The sequence below is a fragment of the Passer domesticus genome, chromosome 1 (genome assembly GCF_036417665.1).
Source record: "Passer domesticus isolate bPasDom1 chromosome 1, bPasDom1.hap1, whole genome shotgun sequence".
NCBI lineage: Eukaryota > Metazoa > Chordata > Aves > Passeriformes > Passeridae > Passer > Passer domesticus.
In genome coordinates, this window is record NC_087474.1 from 123,843,623 (window position 1) to 123,863,978 (window position 20,356).

At 40.3% G+C, this 20,356-nt stretch overlaps 1 protein-coding gene and 2 long non-coding RNA genes across 8 annotated transcripts in view; 2 read left to right on the plus strand and 1 right to left on the minus strand.

Annotated features, from left to right (window-relative positions):
• The first annotated feature begins 504 nt into the window (after positions 1-504).
• LOC135289476 (uncharacterized) lies at positions 505-6,701 on the plus strand. 2 transcript variants are annotated; one of them, XR_010352253.1, is made up of 3 exons: positions 505-640; positions 4,183-4,306; positions 6,530-6,701. It is a non-coding gene; the product is annotated as an uncharacterized LOC135289476 (long non-coding RNA). The 2 variants fall into 2 exon arrangements; XR_010352251.1 differs by lacking the exon at positions 505-640 and adding an exon at positions 3,047-3,373.
• Positions 6,702-11,098: 4,397 nt separating this feature from the next.
• Positions 11,099-13,074, plus strand: LOC135279720 (uncharacterized). Its single transcript, XR_010346924.1, has 3 exons — positions 11,099-11,209; positions 12,101-12,156; positions 12,694-13,074. It is a non-coding gene; the product is annotated as an uncharacterized LOC135279720 (long non-coding RNA).
• A 58-nt stretch (positions 13,075-13,132) lies between these two features.
• The window catches only part of TOX (thymocyte selection associated high mobility group box), a 219,262-nt gene continuing 212,038 nt past the window's right edge, over positions 13,133-20,356 (minus strand). For all 5 annotated transcript variants that reach the window (XM_064387136.1, XM_064387151.1, XM_064387134.1 and 2 more), the window contains 2 exons: positions 17,237-17,388; positions 13,133-15,403 (listed from right to left, as the gene is read on the minus strand). In XM_064387136.1, coding sequence (XP_064243206.1) covers positions 15,367-15,403; positions 17,237-17,388 — 189 coding nt within the window. In that variant the 3' untranslated portion in view covers positions 13,133-15,366. The remainder of the gene's footprint in view (positions 15,404-17,236; positions 17,389-20,356) is intronic.

The window sequence follows — 20,356 nt, forward strand, 5'->3', positions numbered from 1 at the left end:
ATTTCTTTTTTCATGGGAAAGTAGGAAATGTGATTTGAAAAGAATTTGGTGACCCTTTTTTTCATTTTCTGATGTTGGTGACTTTGAGTGGAAACTAGAACTGGAAGCACAGACCTGAGTCTGGGAGCAGAGCATGAGAGGAGAGGTGACAAGCATTGAGGGCCATCACTGCAAGAAAACACGGACTAAATCTCTCTAATAACATCACCCCTTATATCAATTTGTTCCCCTTTCATATTTCTTTTCTCTATTCCTACCTCACCTTGAATTCCTTTTTGTTTCCGAGGTCCAAATTGCTTTCTCCAAAAAGATAGTAAATTGTTTTTGTTCACTTATTTATTTTAAAGTTAGAGGAAAGGGTGAGTCTTCCACTCTGGAGATAAAGGAATCACACTAGCTCCAGTGACTGCTAGGCAGAGTAATAGCTAACTCATTGGAGCTGGATGATCTTTCAAAACAGTCTGTTATTCTCCAAGGTATCAGTTTAACTGCTATAGGAGACACCACTGCCCAAATTTTGCTCCTTTCCCTTTTCTCAGAAGAAAAACAGGTTACTTGGAACTCTCTTCCATTTTGGAACAAGACACCCATCACTGCAATGTTCTCTCTCGTTGAAGTTGGACATACAGTAGTGCCTGTGGTAAGTATGAAAACACCACTGGGTGATAAGAACCCTACAATTAAACCCATGAGTGATAATGAACAGATGCTTCCCTCCCACAGATGTTTTCTCATATCAAATGAAGTGTGGCTGCAAGATTTTATCAGTATGAGGTGTTTACTCAACTTGAGAGAAAAATGTGACCTACCTAGATAATCCCCCATATGGTTATCTTTTGCCCCAGGGCTTTTTTACCTTTCTGGGTAAGTTTTTATTGCTTCTGTTAAACTGATTTTTCTGATCTCAGCAAAATTAAGAACAAAAAGGCATGTGATTCCTTGTGGGTTTACGATAGACAAAGCCAGTGCACATGTACTAGCTGATGGTGGATCTTACTCTGCTCTCTTACTAACCACTCTTCAGATATTTTTCCTTTAATGGGAGTGGACAAAGATAAAATCTATCAATTTGTATCAGTAACATAGCAAGGAGATGCTGGAAAAACTTATTTGTCATCATTTTTAATCCAGGAGTGGCAGGATGATTTCCAGGAGCAATCTGTCTTTAACATGTTGACACTTCACTTTGCCCACTGATATTGCCACAGTGTGGCACAGCAGGAGGAATCCCAGCTCATGCCTAGGAAGTGATTGGGAGCTTTTGCTCTGGGGCCTGTGCAGGTCTCGAGCAGGCTGGGAAGCTGTGAGCCCCTGCAGGTGGGGGTGGTCAGTGTGGCCAGGAGGGCAGCACAGCACCCGCCAGCTCTCCAGGTCTGCCACTGCTCTGCTTAGAACCCCTGGTCAACCATTAACTTCTCTGTGCACCTGCTTCTTTATTCCTTTTTGTCTGTCCTGATGTTTTAGATGGGAACCTCTGTAGGTGAAGGATGCATTTTATCATGTGTCTCTCAAGTGCCAGTTTTGGCTGGGAAATCTCAGCACTCCTGTGATATGAATGGTAATTCCAATAATAAAGGCAAAGCCTGGCCATCTGGCTGCTATTATGGTAATGTGTTGCTCTGTGACAGTGGGACAATCTGTGCAGCTGCTTCTCTGTCTCATTCGGTATTGGAAAAGACTGCTCTTAGGCTTTGGGCTAAAACTCCATGGCTTGGAGATAGAAAAGGCCTGTGGTAATGTCACCTGACCCAGGTATAGAGGCTGAAAAGAACCCCACCATCTGGAGAGTATCACTCAGAATTGTATGTCCTATGGTACTCAACTGCAAACAACTACACCACTGGGTTTACCCCCAAAGTGAGTGACAGTCACTGCCCACAAGTGAGCATCTTCTCAGACCATTCTGTCCATGCCTACCTAGGCAGATAACTTTTTTCTGTCTCCAAAGAACTCTCCTGCTTTTATTCAAACATCTATGATAATGACAGGAATCTCACTGAGTAGCAAATCTCTTCACCTCCAAGTCAGCTGCAGATCTAGCTGTGTACCCTGCCCACCTCACTCCATTTGCTGCCTGCAAAATTGATGCATTTCTGGTTGGCACAGAGCAGACTCTTCAGTGCTTTGGGACTGAGGTATCACTACAGCCATGAATCACAAAATGAAACAAAACATAAATTTGAAATTACTTATAAACTGCATAATTTATGTTGATCAGAGTTATCAGACATGGCCTTTTTCATATTATAAGATGAAGCATGACAGGATAATAATTCATATGGCTGAATATAGTACTACTGGTAATAATACTTAGTAGAGAGCAACTATCAAATACTTACCCTTGCTATTGTATATTATGTTCTCCCATTAGCTGTTTTATTTTATTCCATCTGGAGTTTCCTTCAGTTTGCATGCTATGTTTGTCACAACCTACATTAAAAAATGATATTGCATTTACAAAATTATTTTTACTCTCTCAGAGAGATAGCTTGCAAACTCAAAATTGAAATTAAAACTCCTTTGCCCTTATGTCTGCATACACCTCCAGAAAAGGTAGGGGCCTAAGCACAGCTGGGTGAGAAAGAATAATTTTAGCAGTCTCTTTTCTGCATGGTGTGCAAAGCTCAGCACTGCTGTGAGGCTGATGCCTTGCTCATGGTGCTGGCCAGTGTTTTTCTGGGCCATTTAGTCCCAGTGAGTGGGACACAGGAATGGTGCAAGGGATGGTTGTGTTTATTTACCTGTTCTGTGGCTGAAGACACACAGAACAAGGAACCACCCTGGACCTACGTTTGGTGTGGTCCAGCCCCTTCCCACCCAGTCCAGCCTCCTCCCACTACCCTCAGGCAGCCTGGCTCCTCACAGCCCTAGTGCCAGGGACACCAGTGCTCCATCCTATCCCAGTGCCACAACACACAGATACATTTATATGAGGATTTTGTAGCTTGTTGGAATATACAGCAGGAAAGATAGGCTGTGTGTGGGAATGGGAACAGGCTCCTTTGGGGTGATGGTCAATGTGCAGATAGTGCTGGGGTTGGTGCAGTCTTGTTCATCCTCAATGAAAAAACCAAGGGGTTTCTGTAGGAAAATGGGCTTTAAACCATACCAAGCCTAGAGTCAAGAGAAATTTCTGGACTTCATGAAGGACATGTCCTGCTTGAGCAGCCTAGTGGCCGTCTATAATGGAGTGACTACAGCAGTGGACAAGGGAAGGCCTACAGATGATGTTATCTACCTGGACTGCTGTAAGGCCTTGGACAGTGTCCCCCACAACCTCCTTCTTCCTAAATTAGAGAGATGTGGATTTGATGGATGGACTGTTTGGTGGATGATGAATTTGTTGGACATCCCATTCCTGAAAACATTCAAGGTCAGGCTTGGTGGGGCCCTGAGAAGGGATTAGGTCAGGATGGGTCCTGAAAACATGTCCACGCCAACTTCAGGGAAGTTAGACTAGATGACATTTAAAATGCAAGCTATTCAGAGATTCTATGATTCCAAGAAAGAACCATCAAGTGAGAAAGTTAAGGAGAAACTTAACCACTTAAGAAACACAGATATTAGGGTCCAAGACGGAACCAGTAAAATAAGTTATTTGGCAATGCTGCTATAATTTTAAATCCCAAAGATGCGCTGAAGTGTAATACAGATTTTTTTAACTTGTATTTTTTTTTTTTTTTAATCACTGTTCAGGGCAAACTTGCTCATATCCAGAAATCATCACAGGCTGTAAATTTTTAAATCCCCATGGAGATCTTGCTGCAGCAGTGTCCTCTGGATGAAGGAAGGTTCTCTGCATGGCCCAAAGCAGGTGGAGCATTCATATGTCATATTGCAAATTGGATGCTTATTCCTTTGGGAGCTCTTCCTTTGTGTGAGGCAAATTAAATCTCTGGCTTGTCTGAGGGCAAGGAAGGAAGACTCTATTTTGAGGACAATAGGGAATTTTGTCTCTCTCTTGAAACACAGTTTCATTCATTTTAAGTGTTTGCTTCTGTGCCTTTACCAATTTTATCTTTTTCCCTTTGAAAAACAGCATACCATGGAATTAAGGCATTCATTCAACACCATTCAGTGCTTGGTTTCACTCATATATTTCTGCAGGTTATATTGGTTTTCTGCTTTTTTATTCAGTTGCATTCAAAACAATGGCAAAAGTCCCTTTAATTTTGATTCTAGAGAATGAGGTCTTACTTGAGGAGCACCTTCTTAAGCTTCTTCACTTGCATGTCTCTCAAGAGGACACCTGATTTATTTTGGAAAGGGCAAGAAAATCTCAAGACCAGTTTCTTTTCCAAGCAAGGTAAGAGGAACCATTTGGAAGGTAACCAATGCAGGCAAATCAGTTGCAACAGATTGTTCTCAAGATGAGTTACATTGTTTTTCTGTTTGCAAATATGTACCATGAGCCTGGTGTTTAAAGAGGTGAGATGGCTGCTTCTGGGTATGCAGCCCATTCCTGAATGGTTCATTGTAATTCAACTCATAGCTCTTTTGAGGGCATACAGGTCATGGTTTAGGTCCATTTTCTCTGACTGGATACACATTATTCTTTTGGAATCTGTTTCCCTGGTATAAACATTCATCATCACAGATTCACTGTAATGATTATTTGCTGCTGTGATGAGAGTTCCCTTAGAGCACAGGTAGGAAGGGAAGTTCTGCTCACCCAAAGGAATGTGCTGAAAAATTTCCGTATAATTGGAGTACAATTCCATAAAATACCAGCCATGGGGATAGTTCTTAGTCCACCTCAGTTTTACATAGCACAAAATAGTTAATTTTTCAGGTGTGACTGAGAGTTGGCAATGGCTGATGACCCAATTTCAAAGGCTGATGACCCATTTGACTTCAAAACACAGAGGGAGGAGTGGAGATAAGATCAGAAAAATGCTGGAGGAGAACGATAAATGAAGATGTAGCTGAGTAGCTTTGCCCATCCACCTGCTGCTGCATTGGTGTGCTGATGCAGCATTTTAGGTGTGGAAATCCCCCAAAATGCACTTATTAGACTCCTTACCAGCCTGTGAGAGATATCTCCTATGGTCTAAGTGTCTGCTGTACTCCTGGGTCTGGTGTCTGGGAGGGCAGGCAGTGGGACCAAGGCGTTATGGTGGAATAGGGATGCCAAGGAAGGGACACTGACCCAAAAGAAAATAAATCTTGAAACCTTTACCTGCTGTCAAATGGAAAGCTGAGGTTCATCAATGACAAAAGGAATTCACTAACTTTTAACCTTGGCAAATGGATCCACATCTCACAGTCCACACTGAGGAGCATTAGATGGGACAGTAATCTATTCCTGGTGTAAAAATCTCTGTGGGGTGGAGGTGTCTCATCCAGACCTCATATATAAGAGATGAGCTTACATCTGTTTGGATTATTTTGTGAGGAAATAAACACCACAGCATTCCTATTTGCCATTTTCCTATCTAACTTTTTCTCTTGATTCAGGAGGCACACCATAAAATAAGTCTTGGATCAGCAGCTATTTCTGACCCATGGATTATTTCTTTTGCTTTTGTTTCATATCACAGGGGCTTGTGGCTGTCTTGGCCTGGCTTAGATTTTCCTGGTGCTGTTCATTGAAATGTTTAATTTTCTACTATTGCCTGTAGGCACTGACATGGATTAACCTTGGCAACACCATGCAGGGGGCTTACACACCCTGGTGCTCACTAATTACAACCTCCTGAACATCCAAAGAGCTGTAATAATACAGAGATGTATATATGAAGTCATGGCCTGTCAATGCATTGCCCCTGTGGTGTAAGCCCTGCAAGCAATATACTCATGGCTGGAAATCCCTTTATTGCACGGAGAGTTTTGTTCTTCTGAGTGGTATCTATTTACATATGGCCAGGTTCTCTGAATGTCCAACAGAATGTGATACTTCACCAACCCACACCTTGAAGACAGATGAGGATTTTATTTCCTTTTTTTACCCCTTTTTTATTGCTTTTGACTCCCTTACCTTCATCTTCCCACAGCTACTTGTCAACATTTTTTCAAACACAGTACCTGAAGTGCCCAATCCAGGAAAACACATGGAAGGTTTATTTGTTTGTTTTAAAGCTCTGTGTTAACAGTTAAAGCATTTAGCCTGCTAAATATTTAAATACCTGTCAGGTAAATACCTGTGAGGGTCTACATGTGAGTTCATTCACATAATTGCTGGTGTGTGGATTGCTGAGTTATAGGTGATGAGGTGCAGTGCAGGGGAAGACAGCAAATTTAGTCCCATGTGAAATGCCTGGACTTTATGCAGAGGAGCTGTGAGAGCTTTGCTCTCCTACATTTCTCCACCCAGCTGATCAACTCCTACTCAGCAGAATTATTTCCCAGTGTAGACACAGGTATTTAAGATCTCCATGTGTTTTAGAGAATTAGGCAAAGGAGAGAGGATTTTTTTTCCTACATAATATGGCCCATGGTGGGGCATATTATTCTCAGGCTGCAAAAGGAGGCGACGTTCCTAAGAGTGTTCCTCCATCAGGTGTTACTGTTAGGTTCTGTTGTTCTGCAGGACCAATGGGCTGGGTGCTGGACACCCCTGAGCACCTGGAGAGCCCTGCTGAAATGAGAGAAAACAGCGAAGAATATCTCATGTGGGCCAACCATGATGACTATGAAGAGATTCTGCTGTTTCCCATGTTCGCTTCATTCAGTCCCAGAAGATTTCTTTGAGTGATAGGAAGACCTCACACACGTAAAATTGCTCAGGTATGACCTCCTAACCTCCCCCCAGCAAGTGTAAAGCAGAGCCACATTAATTTCGATGCTGGGGTAATTTCTTATCCCCAGAAACTGGAGAGGATTTTGTGTGTAATGATAGTGAAACCCCTCTGGTTTTAACACACTGGATGTATTCTCCAAAGTAATGACACTAAGACAAAAAAATAAAAAGGAAAATTAAGAGTTTGTATCATTATGCTTGACAGAACATATACAGTACTTTTTTAGAGATTGAAATAATCATAACTAAACTCATGGAAAATTGCAAACACATAAAGGTTGTATGAAAAGATGCATAAATCAGATTGTGAAGTAATTTTACTGCACTTTTTTGGACATAAATTCTTTTAGAGGACTCATCAACCACATTCTGATATGAATCTTATGTGATGATGATGATTAAATTATTAGACACCAGTGAAAACGTCTCCACTTCTTAAAAAAAAAAAAAGTTATATCTAAGCCTTGAGGCTAAAATGTTAAAAATAGATATTTCTTGTATGAAACTATTTGCACAAATGAAACTAATAGGTTTTTATCTAAACCATCTGGTGGAGGAAAAGCATTAAAATGTAAAGTCACATATTGAAGCCCACAGAGATTTATTCTGAATGCTATATGTTCAAAAAATATAAAAAAAGGAAAATTGTATCTTTTCCTTCATTTATCTGAGGCCTTGCTCTGCAGAGTCCAAGCTTTAACCAGTTAGTTTTGCTTAGGCAAAAGCAATACACTCCTTCTAGTCTTTGCTGAAAAGTTGTGCTCCCAATAATGCAATCTAAATTCATTTCAGAAAAGTGATTAGTGGATTAGCATTTATGATTTGCTTGGGAGGTTTTTTTTTCCCCCTTAAATAAACCTCTACAGGAAACTCAGATAGAAATGACGTTCACTTTTGTTTTTTCTGAACATGCAAAACCAGACTGTGAAACTTCAGTTTAAAATAGCACAATTTACTGTAGCATGAGATGTGTAACAGGAAGCAACCAACTCTCACTCCCTTCCACAATCTGAGGCCAAACAACCGTGTTCTGCCGGGTTTCTATCCCATGTGTAGGGGATTTGGTGTGAAACTGAATCACAGACTAGAACTGGAAGGGATCTCTGCAGGTTTCCTGATCTATCCTATGCCCAGAGACAAAGCTGGTATAACTTAGAACGTGCTCTTCAGGGCTATCCTGTAGACTTTTGAATATTTTAAAGTATTGAAATCCTACAGCCTCTTTGGACTCCTGTTTCAGTGTTTTCAACCTTCCCCTCTTGGTTATTTTTGCCATAATATGTAATGAGGACTTCCCTTATTTCAGCTTGTGTCTGTTGTCTCTCGCCCTTCATGTATGCCTCCAGAAAGATTTGGGCTTTGTCATCTCTGTGAAGATCCACTGTGCAGTCACAGGCTGCAGAAGGAGCTCCTCTCCTTGAGACTAACCAGATTCAGCATTCTCAGCCATCCACCTCAGCCCTGTCTTCCAGTTCCTGACCATCATGGTGGCCTCCTCTGGCTTCACTCCAGTATGTCAGTGTTTTCCTTGTACTGGGGTCACTTCTGGAAAGGTTCCCACTTCCAGAGTCATGTTCCTTAGTCTGAAGGTGACAACAGTACAAGAAGATAGGATAGCCTATTTCTGACTTCTGTTCAAATTGTCCTCAAAAAATGCCCCCTTGAGAGTTTGGAAATACTCAGCCTTGAAAATCTATCAGCCATGTGCTGCAGAGGCAGGACCTTCCTGCCAGGAGCTCACACTGTGGCTGCTTCCAGCCTGCTGGCAGAGGGCAGCTTCTGCTGCGGGCTCAGATGCAGGACAGTCCCATTCAGCTGCCATGGCTCTCTCCTGGTGAGTCTAATCAGTTTTCTGGGTGGCAGATATATGTTTGTGTATGGCGCTCTGTTAGGTCTGATGTAGAAAGGTAGGTAAAAATCTTCATTGACTTCTAGGCAGAAATTCTGAAAAAAAAAGAAAAAAAAAAGAAAAAAAAAAAAAGAAAAAAATCAGTTTCAGGGATATGAATGGTATAGTCAAAATTCCAGTCTCACAAGCTTTGATATTTTAATCAAAGGTTCCAGGAACCTGGAACCAGAGATTACTCCAATGTCTCTCTCTTTTTATTTTACTTCTAAAAAATTAATTTACAGAAGTTTGAAAATAGTACTCAGCTGTCCACATATGACTTAAAAGTGGAAAACTGCTGAAGACAAATAAAACCTGGCAACTTTTCCCTATTTATTATTTGTTAAATCTCACTTAAGTTAAAGCTGTGCCCATGGATCTGAGCACCACTTCACATATTTTGAACTTCAGTTATGACTAAAGCAGAAGACTGTTTTTCAAAACTCTCAGATCTCAGCTACCTTTCCTCTAAATTACTCTGTGTCCTTGGGCACATCACTTATGTCCTTTCATTTTCATTTCTTTAACAAAACCATGCAGCACGTGCTTGTATGCCAGAGGAGAGGAGAGGCTCTGCTCATTATTTTGAACTCTGAGCAAAACATGAAGGCTTCCTCTGCTAATTAGGGCATCAGCCTTATTTATTCAAGTGGTGACATGTTTTTGAATGAACTTTGGATCTTCATGTTGCTATCTAAGCAGTGCTACATAGAGAGCAGGAAAAAAATCTTTCTTGCATCTTCAGTATTTAAAAATAGGATTGTACTGATGGCACAAACAAGGATCCAGGTGTTTCACTGAAGAAAATTGAAATTACAAAAGCAGTTTGTAGGCTTTGTATCTGCAGGGGGATTATGCTGCCACAGGTATTGTGCTAGCAGCCTGTGTGATCCCACCCCCAGCCCATATTGCAAAGGTTTTGGACTTTTCTTTCTTTCCACTGAAACTTGGCACTATGGGAGCACCAAGGTCACCATATATGCTGTGCATAAAGCTGGGAAATTTTTGACTCCATGTATCAAAGTATGAGAAACTTGAATGTTCAGTGGAGGTTTTCTTTGTCTTCTTTTCTATTTTATTTTTTGAAGGTATTGGAGACAGGCAGATTGTAAGGCAGGACTTCTTAGAAAGCAGTTTAGAGCAGCAACCGAAATGTGTGATTCTTGGAGCCTTCAGAGACTTCTGCATTACAAAATGTGTGCCCAGCCTTCTGTGAAAAAGTGGTGCATGGAATCACCTACTTGGATGTTTGATTTAGCTAAAGAACATGGTTTATAAAGATAACAAAGACATCCATCCTTGATCTGACATTAATTTTTTTTCCCTAGGCAGTTGTGTATACACCCTGCTGTTCGGCAAATTCAGAGTTAAAAGGAAAAGTATTTTGGTTTGAGTTTGAACTAAACATCCAGCCTCTGGACACGGCTCTGAGTTGTCTGGTTCTGCCTGCTGTGTGCGCTCGGTGTCTGCCGTCCGCATCCTCACTGCTCAGCTGGCCGGCAGTCTGGAAAATGCTGATGTTCCAAGGGTTACTGGATTACAATAGTTCTCTGCAAACAAAATTCACATCTGTTCTGACAACTTATTTCAGCCTGATGCAACTTGAAAAGGTCGAGATTAATCCCAGAAAATCAGACTTCTATTTGAAAGGCCAAATCAACTTTAATTGTAACACATGGCTATTTGTATTGGCATTTAGCTGCAGCCGTTTATCCTTCTTTCCACTGCTATTATTTGTTTCTGAGCTTGCTACTAAAGCCTACAATGCCAGCTGAAATGTTTTAAGTAATGTAACAAAAATAACAGCTGACATCTTTCCTTTTACAGGTTTCCACTGACCCAGGGTATTTTGTGTGCATGGCTTTTATGACTTTGTTTATCAGCAGTCTGGGTAAAAAAGTCATAGAAGAAAATGTTGGTTCATTTTATAAAGATTAATGGTGGCTACTATACCCTCCTATCCTGTTGGCTTTATCCATTAGAGCCCGAGGGGATGAATCACGTGCTCTGGAGTTCTGCCTCCTACCCAGTTTGGATCCCAGACATTAAAGGGTTTAGAGCCCCTTTGCTTAACACCAGTTGCAAGCTGTGCTTTTCCATGTCGGTGAGGTGACTAAGAGCAGCACCCCTGCCCTAGGCATGGTGTAACACCTCTCCAACCACCCTGCTTCTCCTGGCAGCTGCTATCAGCTCAGCCATTCAGCCATCAACTGATAGCTGAGCTCTCAGATCCCCTGAAAAGTGACAGGATGAAAGAGACTGGTTTGGCAATACTTTGCTCTTGCTGTTTGGCCTGGAGAAAGATACTCTAAGTGGTAAGATTGTTTAGCAACAGCTGGCAAGCACCCGGGTGTGAGCCTGATTTTCAGACATGACAAGCACTTATAGGAATGTTGCCAGATACAGCTGTTTAAAAGCCTTAATAAACAGCAAGTCAATACTAATCTTTGCCAAATTAATCTTTTCCTTGACAGCCCATCAGAGCAATTATACTCAGACTCGTTGTAAACACACAATTGTCAGAGGGTAAGGATCTTCTCTGCAGTATACTGATTTTTGCACACAGATTGTTTTCCAAATAGGTAGGCTTCCTTTTCTTTTCCTTTTCCCCCCTCTCTCTCTTTTTTTTTTTTCCTTCCCCCCCCCCCCCCCCCCTTTCATTTTATTTTCAGGCCGATTATATGATTGCCAGCTTGGTATTAGCCTGAACAAAATTTCTTTGTTAAGTGTCTATCACAGCAAGTCCTTAATAGAATGTGAAATGATGACAGTCACAGGATCCATGCAGATGCACATTTGCTAGTGGGTTTCTCTAATTAGGCAGTAACTGTGACAGACTCTGAAATGTTACAAGTCATTGTTCTCACTTGTCCTCCTGTTGGTGAAGTAAGAGCTACATTTGAGATGTGATTTAATGTGCTGCTGGGTAATAATAAAATACACAGGTTTGCAAAGGAAAGCAAATGGTGTCTGTGAGACCTGACACAAAGCACCTCCTGTTCTCCAAGGTGCTCAGCACTTCCTGCAGCATTGCCAGCATGCTGCTATACCCACAAAACAATATTTTATTTTAATGCAAAAGAGCTTGAAAACACCTGAAAAAATAATTAACAGGATAATGGTTGTTTATCTGTCTGTCTCCCTGCCTATCTATAGCTTTTTTGACTGTATCTGTATCTCTATATCTACCTTTCAATGGGAGTCCAGGGGAGTAACTCCAGTATGGGCTACATAACATCTCTTTAGCTAATTCTCACAGTATGTGCAAAATACGGATTTTTACCTACTCCACTTTCCAGAGCACAGAAAGATATCTCTGTAGATCTGCCATGTGTTTACAGGACTGGGGAACAAACAGGCTTGGAGATGGTAGTTCAGGGTGGGGTGATGTCTCAAAAGGCTAAAGAAGGTGGTAAGAGCGTGTTTTACCTTCCAGTAATGAGCTCTTTTTTTGTTGGGTTGCCTGTTTACAGAGGAGCCTCAGAGGGAATATTTGGCAGACACCACTGGAATCAGGAGCTGGTATTTGGTGAGAGAGAGAGAAGTGGGCATGAATACATTACATTTCCCTGTGAATGGCTGGGGCCCTCTATGAATACATTACTCACTTGCTGCCTGCAGATGAGTGTGAGGGGAAAATCCTATGGCAGGCCCATTTGAATTAGAATTTGGCTTCTTTGGTCAGAGGCAGCAGCTGGATGAGATTTCTGCTTGGAACACATGTGAGTCTGGGGATAGAGAGACCAGGATATCTCCTGTCACCAGTATCTCATGGTACACTGAGAGCAGCAGTAAAATCAAAGAGCTTTTCCCTTTTAAAACCTCTGCTTACCTTGTGCAAGCAGATGGAATTTACAACCTGCAGAATGTATATGTTGCCAACTTTGCATTCTGTTTACCATGCTCAAAAAATAATTTTAAAGTATATTATTTTCAATGAATGGCAGACCATTTCCTTTGGTTTCTATCACTGACAGATGTTTTTATTATATTTTCTTGCTGTTACTGTGTTGCTTCCATGTGCAGGTTGTTTAATTCCCGTGTGCTTTCTCATTATCATGGTTAGGCCAGATGGTGACGTACAACCAGTGACTGGGGTGTCTGTGTTACTGTGGTGCCCAAGGAACAGTGCTGCAGTGAAGGATGGGGCACCTCTTCACCAATTCCAGCAGAGTGTCACCTGCTTACAGAAGGATCTCTACCATTTATTGGCAATTTATGTCTGTCAATACACAGCTGAAATCAAACAGCATGGGTGGCAACCGTTTGTTTTTCTGAGGTCAGACATGAAGAATTGACATCTATGGATTGAATCTTTCTTTTGGGGAAAAAAATGGTTTCAGTATACCCATGGCCAAAACCTGCTGTTCTTCCAGCACAGTCGTTTCATCTGAGCAGAGACTGGACACAGAATCACATACAGAGCACTGGATGGGTAAAGTGCTGCACAGCAAACACTCCACAGGTTCCCATGCTGACAGACTGAGACACCAACTAGCCAGAGGTTCATACAGAATAAGTATTTTATTCATGATGTATTTTTTTATTTACATTAAAGTTTTCTTGTATTTCGAACTCTGCTTGGATACCGAAATTAACAACTTTATGTGACTGCACACCTGCTCTAAAAGAAATGAAGATAACACAGTTCTTTTCCATAAAAGAAAAAAAGAAAACTGCCTGTCAAAATCAAAGTTGATTTTTCTCATTCTCAGTAATTATCTTTTCTCTTTAGAATTAATATGAGTGGAAAATGTAGTTTACTGTAATATAATAAATAGAAGACATTGGGTAATTAGTAGTGCTGGTATATTTCTAAAGTACTAAACAGACAAACAATAAACTGTGAATTTAATCACAAGTTCTCATACAGTTTCAAGACAGGAAAATTAGAGCTCTCAGCTACAGTTATTTGAGTAATCACATCTGATCTGCATTATTTATTAGTTATTACATGCCAAGTGATTCTGATTGTACATTGCCTGAAATCATTCAGAAGCAAGCATGCCTTTGTTTCTGTTTTGTTTTATAAAGAAAAACCAATGGCATTGCCAAATGTGTGCTCTATCCGAATTGCTTCCTTTATTTCACACAGAAAATACAAATCAGTGGTGGTGTCCATTAATGGGACAGGCATCTGGGACAAAATCATCCAAAAATATATTTTCAGAGATATCCCTGATCCCAAACATTGACAAAATACCTTCTTTTGGATTTTTTTATCCCTTTCCCTGTGGCTGTTGAACTTACCTTTCATTTTAGGATATATTTCTGATATACTTCCTAAAATTCTGCAGGACTTTTGCATATATAATAAAATGGCTGAAGCATATTTGGTAACATTTCTTTTGGCAATATGTTTATTCCACTTGAAAAATTAACAAAACATTATGAAGTTTCAAGAAGCAGTGTTATGCAGTTTTATTCAGTTAGTTTTGTTTGTTCAAGTTTCAGTTTTGGGGAGCTTCCTCCTACAATGCTTTAAAAAGGGAATTACTTAAAATACCTTTTTTTCTTTTTCCATAACAACCAAAGAAATAGAGAAATAATTCTTGGTTACCTTCATTTTCTGCCATTAAAGCAGGTTTGTTGTTATATTTGTCACTGTAAAAACTAAATAAAGTATTCACATCATCAGTTGTGAACAATTTGTGCCAGCAAAAGTTAAAGCGTCAAAGAAACCTCTTTAAAATGCTAACAAATTTACTTACAAACACCTATATTTATTATTTCATAAATAGGCGCAACAGGTTCCATAAAAAAGATTAAATACAGACACAGTATGAAGAAACAATAATACATAGCCATATGTAGAGGTTATAATTTAGCTGTCTCCAATCTGTTTCTGCATCTAATAAAATATCAGGTAAGCATTTGGCAGTTTTATACATAAAAGGACTTAAATGACGTTTACTAACCAGTACACATAAAGTGATTTTCTTTAAAAAAAAAGCATTTTTTTAGGCAGTACAAAATAAATGTGTTTGCTCTTATCAACATTAGTTTTTTCTCCTAAGTTTTTTTGTATTTATTTCATGAGACAAAGCCAATATTTTTAATTAATATAATTTGGGACTACTTTACTTTTTTTTTCCAAATACTTTGAAAATATAGACTATCAGTCAGTTGTTTAAAAATGAAGTAAAAATATGAATGTTTGCCAATTTTACCCTTATTGTGAAATCAATAAACTGGAATGAGCCAGTTTCAATTACAATTAGCTACAAAAACATTCACATTTTATACTCTAGGAGAGTGTAACATAGATGCTATTTACAAACTTGCTATGACTGCTACATCAAGCCATTTAAAAAGTCTTTAGTAGTTTCATATAAACACCCATTATGAAAAACCAATGGAAAATCCAGGACTTTTATCCGAGACATCTACAGTTGCTAAGGCAGTTACTACCGCAGCACTTCACAGCAAAAACCAACATAAAATCTGAATGGTCCAAGTTTCCTTCAGGGAAGAAGAAAAGCAATGTCCGTTATAGGATCTCAGGGAAGGGGTGGAAAGGAGAAAGAAAGAAAAAAAATGGGAAAAAAAACAAAGGAAAGGAAAGAAGCAAGACTATTTTTTCCAGAGTGGGTGACCCACAAGCTCAAATAGTCCTAAGTGCTTAGCAACTTGTATTTTCTAATAAAATGCAGAACTGCCCTGACTGCATAAAGCAATCCATGATGAAAAGACTTCCCTGCATTCCTCAGTGAAAGGAAAGGAGAGGTGTTTCAGATTTTCAGGTAAGGTAGAGTGCTTTGTCCCTCTGCATGCCCCTGTTCAAAGAGAAAAAGAACAAATGTGACTTTTTTTTAATATTTGAAAAATTTTTAGTTCTATTCTTCAAGAAAAAAAAAAAAGATCAGCCCCACAACCCCACTGCATGTCATTAACTCCAAGCATATCACTGAAGTTCAGCTGCATTGCCATGGTAATAATAAGAAAAAGTCACAGTAACTTATAGCAACCTGGAGACCACATCTATGTTTAAAATTCCACAGGACTTGAACATGGGTTTGAGCACTGGTTTAGGGTAACCTGCACTAGTGGGCTGGTGGCCTGACTATCAAAAACTGCTTGGAGCTCTGGATTTAGCACAGGTCTTGGCTCCATAAGTGCCCTATAAGAAGCAGCCAGTGTCCTTAGGGGCAGGAGAGCTTCATTGCATGAACATGGGTGTCAGCCACTTACTGAGCCTCTGGCACATTTGATTCACCAGTACAGATACAGCCAAAATGTGCTGGCTTGGCAGGCTCAGATAAGCATTTGCAAGGGGACAGCAGAAGCTTAGCAAAGATAGTTTAAGTTCACGTGGATTTACAAAGGCTCATCTACACAGAGTGGGCTATCTACAGGCATACCTGCTGGGGATGGGAAGTTACACCCACTGCACACCTGGAGAGCACTTCTGGGAACAATGATACATTGCTTTGTTCCAGAAGAGACCAGAGCTGGCTGTTTGACAGGACAGTCTATTCAGAGGTCAGTGTAAGTGGTTGTAAAAGTCTGTGGGCTGGATAGCCTTCAACAAGGGCCTGCAGCACATGTCTTGACATGGTGGTAGAGCACAGAAGGGAAACTGTTCTGCTGAACAAGTGGGCAAGTCATGGAGCAACAGTGATAGGCATGGGAAAGAATGATGCTGCTGTTCAGACTAGCTAGAGTCCACCTCAGTGTCAGCAGGTTGTAGCAAAGGTGTTATTCTGAACTAGTAGCCATAAAATTATTTTTATTCCATTCTAATTTGAGTTCCAGAAACACTTTAAAACAATAGGGCAAGTGAAATTTTTTGTTTAAGTAAATGTAATAGATGAAACTGGTCTTCAGTTCTGCTTTCTGTTCATTTGTCTGGGCTAGATTTGGCACTTTGGGAGCAACCAAGAGCTTTTATCTGCCATTGCCTTAGGGATTCAGGCTAATCAAAGGGAGCTCAGGCTGGTGGGCATGTTCACAAGGCAAAACATCTATAATTTAAAACTGAAAATATACCTTCTGTTCAGGCTTAAATGTTTCCAGGCAGTTCCTGGCACAGTAACATGGCTCCACAAAAACCATGCTGCCAGAAGTTGAAGGTTTGAAGGGGTTACTAACCTTATATTGAGGACATAGGGCTCCTACAGGTATGGTGTTTTGTTTCTGGTTACAATCATGTATTCTTCATGCCATTCTGTTCCATGTATCTTGTATGCCACGTATCAGCCCTGCTTCTCACTGATGTGGTTTTTCATTATCCAACTTAGTTATTTTCATGACCCAGACTAGAAAATAGTTCATGTCATTTGCCTCTCATTGAGACACAGTGATCTTAAAACTTTTTTCTTACTCCTGAAATCCCTAAGATTTCAGCTCTGATCTTCTGTGGAATGCGAGTTCTCTGAGACCTAGAAAGTGTATGTGCTGTAATAAGGTGACAACAATGTATAATAAATGTATGTATTGAACAATTGCTCTCCCACAATAGACTAACTGCTGAATAAATACAGGGCCATCACAGATACACTTCAGAAACACTGTGGGGAAACGGGCAACAATGCTGTTCCCAAATTCTCTATCATATACTCGTGTCATGAATGTTGCTCAACACAAGGTGGCATTCACTGGCTGCTTACCCATTACTGCAGTAGTCATTATTCCAGTCCACAGTCTGTGCTGGAGGATTTCTGCACCCTGAACGAACATACTCCATTGCTTGGGTCACAACTTGTGCAGCTGTTGATGTTGGATTGATGATATTCTGATAATCAGGCTGAAGAGTAAATCCCTAGAGGAGAAAACAAGTTCATTACAAAGTTGGAAAAAGAATAACAGGTTGGGTGCATTAAAAAAAAGTAAAAATGCAGACTGTACTGTGCAGTGGTAGAGAATACTTCTTTTCCAGGTGTGATTTTGGTTATGAAACCTAAAATAAGCCAAAATATGTAGGTTTTCTAAGTTTTAAAATCTTTCTTCAGTTTGAGAAATGAAACACTGCCAAAGTGTTGTTCGCTGTTACACAGTCACAGGATGGAACTAAAGGACAGAGCAGAAACAATTCAAAACCAAGAGAACAACTCAATCAGCACTGGGACAAAAAGGTCTGTTTGCTCCTTAGAGCTTCCATTTAGATTAAATGTAAGCATACACACTAGTCACTAATTCCCAGAATATGCAACAGAATCTTTTTGAAGGATGTAGGCAGCAGGTGGCTGACTGTTTTATTAGACTACACCTATTCACGTATTGTTCTCAAAACCCTTTTTCTTCATTCAGTCACAAAGGGACCATCTGCTGCTTCTTTTATTTGCACTTCTCTCTCAACTAAACGGAAATTCAACCAAAGCTTTTTAACAGTTGTTGGACTAATGTAGTGAAAGTAGCACAGAATAACTTGCTTTTGAAACCAAGGAGATGAGAAAAAAAAGTGGAAGTTACAAAGAGACATCTAACCTGCTCCCTGAATTTTCTGTCATATGAAAAGTCATAATCATTTTTAGTCCTTTTGATATATACTGATGTTTAAATATTGTGTTTAAAACCCAGGAGAACAATTGAAATTTCAAGGCTAGTGTATCTGGTTCACCCTGTACATCATGTTCCTGTAAAGTAGGAAGAGCTGTACTGGGTAAAATCATAGGAACATTGGATTAAAGCAATTGATGTCTTCTGAAAAAAATCCAGACCAAACTCCTTCCTGGGGCAAGGGCATACAATTCCCACTGAAGTTAACTGGATGTGTAGCTGCTAAATCAGAAACAGAACTTGCACCAAGATACCTATTTTGGAAACTCGCTCCTTCCAGCCAAAGCCCACATACAAACAGGTAGAATTAACTCTCATAGCTTTTTGTTAATTCAGTGTTAGTGCATCGTGTGTGATTGCTTTTCTTACGCAGCCTTCATTAGCCTTCAGTTCTGTGGACAGATGTTTTTTCTGCAGGTTTAAGAAGGCCACACTACCCTTTGTCAAGATAAATGAACATTCTCATTTTTCACATGACCCATGTCCCCCTTCATCCACAGAAGTTATCTTCCTTCAAATAGAACATCACTTCCTTCTTTTCATCTCTCTTCCTTGGCTATTCCCTGAGGTTCTGCAGGTGTTTTGCTCCACCTCTCATGTGCACGGCCACCTTGGTCTACTCATCCTTATCATGGGTGTTAGTCTAGACCATAAATGACTGCAACTTTATTTCTTAATCTTTTCCATATAGAGAATACTCTGAGTAACACTTCAGTACCTCAAACACTCTTGGAAACCTCACTTTGCCCCTGTTAACTCCAAGAAACAGACCGTTAGTAGTGAGCAAGTTCACAGCTGAATTCTGCATCTAGTTGCCAAGTGATTTATATACTGCCCTGTTAATAAGATTAAATAAAGCCTTCCCATGGTGGGTGTTACACCCATGGGGACTGTAACCCCCATGCTCATGCACTGCCCTTTCACCAGGCTCTAAACCTGTGCAGCAAGCTGCAGAGACAACCCCTATACCTGCAACAGATCCAAAGGAAAGAGTAATTGAGCAGATTTCCCAATGTCTTTAATTGGAGTTTTGTGTAATTAGAAGGCAGAAAATTTGGGTTTGTATACCATCTTCACCATTTTTATATAAGACATCAACCAGAAAGCCTTTTTAATTTAGTGGTAAGAGGACACCAACCACAGAAACACATCCTACCCCCAGGCACTCTGATTTACCTTTGGTAGCAAATCCCCTGATCTATCATATATACAGGAAAAACACTACATAGGGACAGTAACCAGTAGAAAAGCATGCAAGTGAGCAGGCACAGAGACTCAAGTACTCCTAAATCATAGAATGGTTTGTGTTGGCAGGGACCTTAAAGCTCATCTGGTGGGCAGGGACGCCTTCCACTAAACCAGGTTGCTGATAGGTCCATCCAATCTGGCCTTGAACACTTCCAGGGAGAGGGAGCATCCACAAACTCTCTGGACAGCACTCATGAAGCAAGGACACAGTTCCTCAAAATCCAAGGAGAAACCACCAATAAAATATTCATTCAATTTCTTCTGGACTTAGGATAAATAAATAGCTTAGATGTCAGAGAATGGTCCTGGGTTTTAATTTAGAAACTGAGTGCAGATGCATTCTCATATTTTTTCAGGTTTTCTGTGTGACCACAGCCAAATTGCTTTGCCTTTCTCCAGCAAAGCACGTATGCATATGTGTTTGGACTGAATTGGTACCTCTCATGTCAAGGTTGTGGCTGCAGAGCCAAATTTAATTCTTCTACCTGCAGAATAAGGCGTAACAATGCTTTCATCTTGTACCTTACAAGTCTATTTAGTTTACAGCTTCCTGGGATTGGGCTCTGTTTCTTTGGGCACACCCAGGTGATAAATGCTAACATGGTGCAGGGGTATCTGAGCCAGGCTCCAGTGCTAGAAGGGTCTCAGTGATCCCCCTGGAGGGTTGAGGGATACCAGAATACCTGCACTGTGGGTGATGGAAAGCATGCTGGTTAAAGTCAAATCATTTAATCAACCTCACCTCAGTATGAAGGACTGATAAAGTATGGTACTGTTTAAGATGCAAACAAAAATTACTTCACCTTTTTCATCAACAGAAAAAGCTTTGAAAATATAGATCTCTACAACAGAGGGAAACACCTTGTACCAGGCTTGTGGTAAATATTTGGGTATTATTTATGTAAGCCTTTAACAAACAATGATGAAATAAAAAGTGCTCAGAAAATGAGTGCTTCGAGGTCTAATTAAACAATGCAGAATGT